Source organism: Coffea arabica, chromosome 6c (genome assembly GCF_036785885.1).
Source record: "Coffea arabica cultivar ET-39 chromosome 6c, Coffea Arabica ET-39 HiFi, whole genome shotgun sequence".
Classification (NCBI taxonomy): domain Eukaryota; kingdom Viridiplantae; phylum Streptophyta; class Magnoliopsida; order Gentianales; family Rubiaceae; genus Coffea; species Coffea arabica.
Window position 1 is genome coordinate 59097297 of NC_092320.1, and position 10044 is coordinate 59107340.

At 35.9% G+C, this 10044-nt stretch overlaps 1 protein-coding gene across 2 annotated transcripts; it reads left to right on the top strand.

Moving 5' to 3' along the window:
- Nucleotides 1-879: 879 nt before the first annotated feature.
- LOC113693624 (ethanolamine-phosphate cytidylyltransferase-like) lies at nt 880-9358 on the top strand. 2 transcript variants are annotated; one of them, XM_027212182.2, is made up of 10 exons: nt 880-1011; nt 1796-2231; nt 3996-4231; nt 4510-4688; nt 5653-5724; nt 6849-6916; nt 7112-7232; nt 7983-8048; nt 8133-8255; nt 8996-9358. In XM_027212182.2, the coding sequence occupies exons 2-10, from the start codon at nt 1879-1881 to the stop codon at nt 9065-9067; spliced, it is 1290 nt and encodes a 429-aa protein (XP_027067983.1). In that variant the 5' UTR covers nt 880-1011; nt 1796-1878; the 3' UTR covers nt 9068-9358. The 2 variants fall into 2 exon arrangements, with proteins under 2 accessions (XP_027067983.1, XP_027067984.1); XM_027212183.2 differs by lacking the exon at nt 880-1011 and adding an exon at nt 1175-1373.
- The last annotated feature ends 686 nt before the right edge of the window (nt 9359-10044 follow it).

Below are 10044 nucleotides of genomic sequence, written 5' to 3' on the forward strand. Positions count from 1 at the left end.
TCAACATGATCTCTTAAACTGAAAGTGTCTTATTTTGGTCTTCCAAACTAGTAACAAACCATCTAAAGTTGGTCTTCCAAGGCTATATTGTTAAAGGAATTAACAATTTGCTAACTTTTGAAGGATTTAACTGCAACAAGGGGAAATAAAAAAAGTCATTTTAATTATTTTACACAAAACTTTCTCACCTTAATTTCGTTAGTGATCTGTGTACTATAGTTTTTGAAGTGACTTGTGATTTCAATATCGAATGCTATGGAGGTCATACAAAAGAAAAAAAAAACTACACATTCTAGTTCTATAATAAATTTATGAGAGAAGAAAAGCGTAATTAGCAGAATAAATGCATAACCTAACATGATTTTAACTTTTTTGTTGCTTGATTGTTCCATGATTAGTCAATCATGTAATTGCTTGGAGAATGGAATTGGAATAGTATTCCCAATTTGGAGATTCAAATTCAAATTTTATGCTGCTTTGGATTGAAGGGACCATATTAAAATATCTTGCTGCCTTTGGAAATTGAGAGTCATTTTCAGTTTAAGGGACCAAACCAATATTTTTAATCATTTTAGAGGGCCAAAATAAAATTATCCCTATTTATGTAATTTTAAACATTTGTAATCCTACCCAAAACAAAAAAAAAAACTTACAATCCAAGACAAATTTAAGCTATAATCACTAATCTTCCATTACTTTTAAAACAATTAACATGAGAAATAAGAGGTTTCATTCTCACAACCCCCCTCTCTATTTCCAAAATACCATAAACAAGAAAAAGTTATAAAAAGGAAAACATAAAATCAGGGTCATAAAGGGGATCTAAAAAAGTTTAAAGTACTCCATGAAATAGGAAACAATAAAAATGAAAAAGTTGAAGGGCATTTGTTAAATTACCACCAAAGATTGTCGTTCAAAGGGGTCCCAACTCCCAGATTCACACATCTCCTTCCTCTCACAACAGAGCGAGAGAGAGAGAGGGAGAAGGCACAAACACCTGGTTGGAAAAAGGTAAATATTTCGATCTGACAAAATTCCCATTTTGCTTCGTGAATTTCAAGGCGGTGTGACATCGCATCTTTTGTGTGTGGTTGCGTGTCCTTTTCTTGAAAATTCTTTAAATGTTCTGTGTTTACGTGAACAGACTTCCGTTCTTTCTTTTCTTTTCTCTTGGTGATATAAATATCTCTTTCAAAACACGCGTTTAGGGATAACCCTTTTCCCCATTTTCCGTGTGAATCTCGTGTTGATCATTGCTTACTCGTTCTGCGTCATTTCTGTTTGTAATTTTCGAAATTTTAAGGATACAAGTCGAAAAAGTTGTGTTTTTGGAAGTCACTTGCAGGTTTTCCAGCTGGATTTGAAGATAAAAGGTGAATTAAAGTGGATGTTCAAGTATGCATTTGTTGCATAGTTTGTATTTGGATTTGCATTTGCTAATTTACGTTGAAATTTGGGTTGGTTGGCTCAAATCTTGATCTTTATAAAAGTTCAAAGTTCAAGATTATACATCTTTAAATTTTTGTTTCTGAATTATTGGGTTTTTTGGTTCATGATTTATGACTTTTTTTCTGTAAAAAAGTCACATAAGTTTTGTGTTTTTTTTTAGAGATATTCCTGTCTATTTTCGCCTCAAAATATTTTTTTCTCGTAATTTATGATACCCATGTCTGATCCAAGCCTGTTTAGCCAATATTAGCGAGCCCTTTTGCGATTTCGATCTAATTGTATTTGCTTTATGGATAATTCGGGATTTGATTAATTTGTGTCCTGTTATTTTTGGTTTTGATTGCAGGGTTTGTGTCTTCTCTTGTAGTGTATAAATACAAATAAATAGACCGTCAAGGAACTCCTGAAATAAAGGGTGAGGAGGTTATAATGGATTACGAAAGTAATAATTGGATGTGGGAGGGGATGTATTATTATCCCCATTTGTTTGGTGGGATAATGTTAACTGCTGCTTTGCTTGGGTTATCTACAAGCTATTTTGGTGGGATTAGTGTTCCTACTTTGCCATATTTGTTGCCTGGTTTTGGGATCTTTCATAAGAAGACACGCGGAAAGAAACCAGTTCGTGTTTATATGGATGGTTGCTTTGATCTCATGCATTATGGCCATGCAAATGCGTTGAGGCAAGCGAAGGCTTTGGGAGATGAACTGGTTGTTGGAGTTGTGAGTGATGAGGAGATTGTAGCCAATAAGGGTCCTCCTGTCTTGTCAATGGAGGAGAGGTATGAGTGCGTATATCGTTCTTCTCGTTGCATATCTGTTTGTGAAAATTTTATTATTTACCATTTTTCTTTCAAATGCTTCGACAATTTTCTAAAACTAAAACCTCTTTGCAGACATGCTGTCTGTTAGCTTTCCACACTTTTTTTGGTGTATGTATCATACTCCACTTTGTTGATTAAAGTAGTGTATTTTATGTCACGCAAATATATTTATTTGCGGAGTTGGCGAAGTACTTTGGTTGATTATCAACCTGGATGCTTCTGATACCAATTGAGATGTTGAAGATTGGAACTAACATAGTAACGTTAAAGGTAGATGCATCCAAAACAGACCATTTTGAGTTCTTTAAGCCATTATGCAAGATAAGCAACTTGGAAATTTTGAAACTGTGAGGTATAGGTTTCAGAGAAAAATATACGATCTTGACATCTCTCCTATACCCGTGTCCTCTTCTTTTCATTTGCTTCAGTTTATAATTTTCGTACGCGAGAAAGTATACGACCATTTTGAGTTCTTTAAGCCATTATGCGAGAAAAGCAACTTGGAAATTTTGAAATTGTGAGGTATAGGTTTCAGAGAAAAATATACGATCTTGACATCTCTCCTATACCTGCGTCCTCTTCTTTTCATTTGCTTCAGTTTATAATTTTCGTACGCGAGAAAGTATAACAGAGGGGGAAGAAAGAGAAGGGAAAAGTGACGAGAAATATTAAGACAGAAAGAAAATAGGTAGTGACAAATTCATTTCTAAGCTTTTTCCAGAGCTAAACTGTCTGATCTGACCTAGGACACTTCTGGAGGTTACCATTACTACAGGAGAATAATGCATTAGGATTCTTAGCTATTGATTATCTATCTACCTTTAAGTTAATAGTGTGCCTTAGAAAGGGGCGGCTCCTTTGAATGGCCTAGCTATTTCATTTGCTTACCAAGTCCTCAGGGAATCTTGCTGGATCCAGCTATTTCTTCACTTCATTCATGCCTTCTCCTTTTTAGATTTCAGTAAAGAAGTTTGGATAATAACAATAAATTGAAGATTGGCTTATCGAATTCTCGACTCACAAGGGTATTCAAACGTGTAAACTAACTCCAGAACACCCAAAATAGAATTTTTAGACTCACTAACTTGCGTAACATACACATAAGTGGACATGCTGTACTTCAGGTTATTATGTCTCTTATTTTAGTTGTTCACAATTACATAATTATCCGATTGTAGATTAAAAGTTGGTAAGCAACCTTTTGCACTGCCAGAAATGGTTGAATACCTTCTTCTTAAGTTTCTCATGATGGATACTGATGAGGATTTAACATGTTTTAGCTGTCAATGATGTCCTGGAAAGATTTATTTTCAAATTCTTCTTGACTGAGCAAAATGGGGGAACTAACAATAGAGATCAGGCAATATTTGTAAACAATTTGCTGTATCGCATAACTTGTGGTTTGCAACAAACTAGAAGCCGGGCGAAGAACAATATTATTTTGCTGTGGGTAAGATATGTGCAAGGATCAATAACTGAGTGTTCTGTTTAGTTGGAGGGGAGTTGGGAGAATTAACAAAAATAAAGACTTGTTCTATTTAAGAGGACTTAAAGTGATGTATTTGTATAGCACTAGATGATTTTTGGAATTTACATCACAGACCCTGGAAATTAATGTCAGTTATGTTCTATATTTTCCTGGACTACTTATCACTCCATAGTATTATTATGCAGATGATTGTTGAATTTGTGGTGAGCTAGCTAATTTGAAGTCATTTCCAGGCTAGCCCTTGTAAGTGGTTTGAAGTGGGTGGATGAAGTTATTGTCAAGGCTCCTTATGCAATCACTGAAGAGTTTATGAACCAGTTATTCAACAAACATAAAATTGACTACATCATACACGGTGATGATCCTTGCTTGCTTCCAGATGGAACTGATGCTTATGCTCTGGCTAAGAAAGTAGGTCGCTACAAGCAAATCAAACGCACTGAAGGAGTCTCCAGCACAGATATTGTAGGTACTGTTCTTCTATACCTTCTGTGTCTATCAATGTCATGGCCAACTATTTCCTGAAATTGATTAGTCATTCATAAGGTTTGGCTAAATTGTCCTATATGCATTTTGTTTTGTTTTTCTTGGTCAATATTAACTGCACCCTTGATTGCTTTGCCCAATAAGTGCAACAGTTTCAAATATTTATTTGCTTTTTCAAATAAAAAATCAATATTTTAACTGTACCATTTATGAGTTACCCCAACTAAATATTTCGTAACTCTGATATCTGTCCAACTATAGGGAGGATACTTGCATCTGCTAAGGCTGTTAAAGTTCTTGAAGATGGCTTCATATTATCTGACACTGAAAAATCAAATAATACAAAAGAAATCCCCATCCAAGCAGGTCAGGCCAAGGTTGGCTATGTATCCCAATTTCTTCCTACCTCCAGAAGAATAGTTCAATTTTCGAACGGCAAGGTACAGCCATTCTTGTGCCTCAATTGTTATCACACTTCACTGATGCATAGTAGTGTTTCTCTTTACAGTTCACAGAGTTATCTTTGACTTGTTTACTTGCTTAAATACATATTTATTACCAAATTGAAATAGCTCAAGAAACAATGCAAAGATAAAAAGAATGGTGTGGTCAAACCACCGAGGATGAAAGCTTAAATCAAATGAAGGACAATAGCTTTCTTCAGTGATGGGGTAATTTATAAGTACCCATAGCTAGAAAGACAATATAAACCCAGTATGTTAGAAAACCATTTGAACTTGCAAAGGCAACAAATTTTTTGTGTTAAGTAAATTAAGTTCATGATAGTTCACCACTACGTGAGCTCTCTATGGTCTCCTTTAAAACAAATGTAAGGGAGCTGTTATTTAACTCATCACTTCTAGCTGTATTCTAGATAGTATGACGCTAGTATCTTTCCTGCAGATATGAGAATAATAGCAAATTAATATGAAGTTAATGACTAAAATTTCTTTAGATGGGTGAACTGCAGATATTCCTTCATGTTCTCCAGTGTGACTGTGAAATCACCAGATAGTAAGATTGGTTGGACTAGCCCACTTTTCTGTAGGTTATATATTTTCTTATGCGGCTCTTTTAGTTGCCTCTAAGTCAGGCAAATTTGGTTAATTTTTAAATTCATTTTTCAATGTGTTGTATCTGCGAAAAGATCATTTATTTTGATGAAGAGGGGGCCTGCCTTCTTATACATCATCATCTAGGATTTGACTTGTACTATGGATACTAATAGGAGCTGAACCATTATGGCAAGGAATGGTGTCTTTTCTTTTGGGCAATATAGCTTGAACATGTCGCATCCATTGATTATAGGAATTCAGGCTTCTCTCTGTTCTGTCTGCAATCTGTTTATAGTGGTCTCTGTACTTCAGTAACTTAGTACATTCTTTTTATAATATTTAATTTTAGGGACCTGGACCCAATGACCGTGTGGTATACATTGATGGAGCCTTTGATCTTTTTCATGCTGGCCATGTCGAGGTAAATCCCTAGTCCAAAAGGAGCCTGCATCTTTTACTTGCATACTTTTATTTGCAAGTATCTGTCTGCATGTATTTTTTGATTCTGGATTTTACTCCTGTCTTGTAAAACTTCTCTGGTAGCATACCAGTAGTCCATTTTCCATTTTGGCTGCTGCAACTGAGAAGTGCTATTTTGGGAGTTATTCAGCAGCCTTCCATTTTATTTGATCAACTTAGTCAGGATGCTCCATGAAGGAATTATTCTCATCATTTGCACTAATTTGAGATCTTTTTCAGCAGAGTAATCTCTATTTCGTTTATCATTCAAGCCAGGGTCATATTGATTTCAAAAGTAAGATTAAAATCACTAAAACCTCATTGGGTACTGTTGTAGAGAATGTATTTGTATGTGTCCTTTGTGGTTCAGTTTTAGCTGCTAGGACCACTGTTGATGAAACCATGAAGCTGTTGATTAATATTTTGGACTATGCTGCCGGGAAAAAACAGATTGGTTAATGTTTGGCTAAGATGACTTGAATGTTATCATCCTTCAGTATTGTTAGATTCGCAATCCTGCAAGATATGAAGCTTCAGGTTTAATAGACTATGCTACAATGTGGTTCTCTAATTTACTAAGTGAGCAGAGCATCTGAAACTGTAATGGACAATTTGTGTCAGTAATTTATTCACCAGATTAGATTTTATGATTCACATGTTAGGTAGGATGCCCAACTAGATAGACTTGTATTTCTCATTTCTTGACTATTTATATCTGTCCAACTACCTTTAGAGTAGTTGGCCACCAGGGACAGGGAGAGCCTTGAGGCTCTGCTTGGGTGCAGGTCAAGGGATCGAATCCCTTGACTTGCATTCATCTCCAGGATTTTCTGGAAGTTTCATCAGCAGGTGCAAAGGCACCCGTTTGGTCCGGTGGTTGTTCAGTTCCCTTCGGGTTCTTCCTTGGCCCATTTGGGCCCACCCCTCCCCCTTAGGATAGAGTAGGAGTAGGTAAGAACAGAAACTGTTGTGCCAACCAAAAAAAAAAAAGAAAAAGAGACTATTTTTATCTGTCAGGATTTGTCCTGTATCATATTTCCTACTCAATCAATTCTAAAGTTTGAGCTTCTCTTTCTGCATGTACAGATTCTCAAGACTGCCAGGCAACTTGGAGAGTTCCTTTTAGTTGGTATTTACTCGGACCATACTGTTAGGTAAGTTTAATCATCATAAATTGCTTTGCTATCCATAAACACATATATTGGTTCAGAATGAATGATAAAGGGGGGTTTTGATGGCATCTTGACCATTATCATATCCCTTTCTTCTAATGAGGACAATATGTAATTAGAATACACTACTTTCCAAAATTTTATTTAATGAAAAAGATCTACCATTGCATCCTGCAGTGAACTTCGAGGAAGTCATTTTCCACTTATGAATCTGCATGAGCGTAGTCTTAGTGTGCTGTCTTGCCGCTATGTGGATGAGGTCATCATTGGTGCGCCATGGGAAGTAACAAATGACATGGTATGTTTTGCTTTACATTTTCTGGAGGACCCTGTAGCTAAACCATCAGACATCTGTAGCCATTACGTGTTTTAAAAGTGACACTCTTATCAAACAACAGAAAAGATGAGAACCCATCTCTATTGATCTGATTTAAAAGTCTGAGCATGATTTAGTTTATTGTGGTGATTGTCAACATTAAAGACGTGAACAAACCATGAATAATTCAAGCATGCAAGAAATCACAGTTCTTTATCCGTCAAGAGTTAATAATGATTTGTTTAGATGAATATTTACATGTTAGAATGCTGAACATCCCTCTTTCCTACTCCTTCCCGCTCTTTTGCTTTTCAAATGTTATGTGCAGTTGATGTGTGCTATTCTTTTCTTAAAGATTAGAGGAGCATTGGCTTAGTTGAAATTCTAATGTCTAATTTCCAAGTGATTTTCAAAATATGCTGCAACACAAAGATTGTCAAGTGTTTGTATCCTATTTCAGTTTTCATTTTGCAAGAAATAGATACTATTTATCAACAGAACTAATATGAAGGATGTTTGGAGACTAGTTGGTCTCTGAGTCAGTGCTTACTATCTCGTTAATTTTAGCTCCATTGTTATTCCAACCTGCTCTTATTCATCTTAGCTTATTTATTACCCCAATCTATTTTGTCAAGGCTTGCTAATCTTGTTTACTTTCTGTTGGATACTTACCTTCACGGCATTGTTATTGATGAGTTTATTAGCTATTAACTATCTTGTTTACATGATTAGATCAAGACTTTCAACATATCTTTTGTTGTGCACGGGACAGTTGCTGAGAGCAGCTCTGCATTGAATGTGAGTACATTCAGTATGTGCAATGTGGTATTTGCCAACTTCTGTTTGATAATGATATCTTAGGAGAATATTTTCCTCGTGCAGGGAAAATCTGATCCATATGCAGTTCCCAAAAGCATGGGAATCTTTCGGGTGCTTGAGAGCCCAAAAACTATCACTACAAGTTCAGTGGCCCAAAGGATAATTGCCAATCATGAAATTTATGTGGTACTTACTTTTGCTTCTTCATATGCATGGCTTTAAGATTCTTTCCAAGTTATTTCATGACATATGCTGAATCATTAGATTTTGCATCTTTTCCTAAGGTAATACTGGATTCTGTTTCACCTTTTAATTAAGAAGCGGAGTAAAAATGAAGAAAGAAAAAGCAAAAGAATGAAGAGAAAGAAGGAAAATTGGTCCATGGAAGATCTTTTACTTTCCCCAAAAATCTATTCCTGTGCGCATGCGCATGAGAGAGAGAGACTTTCAGTTGCAAAGAGAATAGGGTGTTGGCAAGCATGCACACGTCTTTGTGTGTGTTTGAGAGAGAGAGAGAGTTTGGATTAGGAGGAGAGTAGGGTAACGGAACTTATGGAGGCAATTCTTCCGCTTTCCTCTCTGATTGCAGCTGGTCAAAGAACTAATGACAAGTTCTTTTTGTACATGTAACTTCTTAACAATATGGCTATTGCTGTCAACAGGCCATACCGAAGAGTCATTTCTTGGTTGTTGGATCTTGTCATTAAAGACTTTGTTCCTTTCCTCCTGTCATTGAAGGCTTCGCCATTTATTAGTTGCTGTTCACAGAGCCAATTAGGAAGGAAATTGAATAATTATTTTGTCCCTTGCTGTCTTTAGAGACTTCTTGGAGATTGACGTTGTATCTCATGAGTCAGTTGTTGTTGTGATATTCTATTTATGCATTTTTCTCTGACCCACGAGCTTCATGCTATTTCCCTTTTCAGAAACGGAATGCAAAGAAAGAAGCAAGCGAGAAGAAATACTATGAAGAAAAGAAATATGTTTCGGGAGACTGAAGTAGCTTGATCATGTAGATAGCTTCCTTTGACAGCTCCACGACCGGAGTGACACTGATGCCATTCACGATAGAACTCAGGCCACATTTGCTCTTGAAGGGTATGTAGAAGAGGGAAAAGAACAAGATATAGAAAAGGAAATTAGTTAGAAAAGCAGTATACCATGCCTGCTCCTGTATTTAACAACTCTTAGATTAGGGCGCAGTTCGTCAGCCATCAACTACTAACCTTGGATACATTGCTACGTGAGTTATGTATGATTTGAGAAATGAAGTATCCCAATTAGTTGTATTTCTTACGAAGGCATATCATTAAAGTAGCAATACTTATTTCCATTGCTACTTGACTGTACCTGACATATTAATTTACTTCCCAGCGGTGGAGCGTATAGTCAAAATTTTTGCAGGATGGAATTGTGATGTTTTTCCTTGCATTCATCCTTCTCTTTCATTGCTATTTTTTTTTTTCCCTTTCGGTATTATAGGACCCAAACAAATAATAAATTATCAATCCACAGGAACAATCAAATAAAGAACAATATTGAGGCAAAGGAAATTTTCTATTAATCAAACGAAACTCAGACAAAAATACAGAACAACAAAGCCACACCTAAAGAGGACGGACAAGAGGTTGTATGGCACTAGGTCTCTTACTGGCTGACTTCTAGTATTAGTACTGTGGGACTAATCTATTGTGGCTAATTTTATCAACTCACAATGCAACTATTTAGTTAAGCAATAAAACAAAGACACGTGGCCATTAATTATTGATGCTTGGTTTAATATTCCTACATTGCCTCCCTTAAACCAACTTTCTGTAATCTAGACATACCCAATATCTTTTTCAACTTGACAAAAGACTCCATCTTTAATGTTTTGGTGAAAATGTCAACCACTTGCTGCTCTTTAATTCTATAATACTTAATTTCAATCTCCCTTTCTCGAATCAACTCACGTATGAAGTGATATTTAATGTCA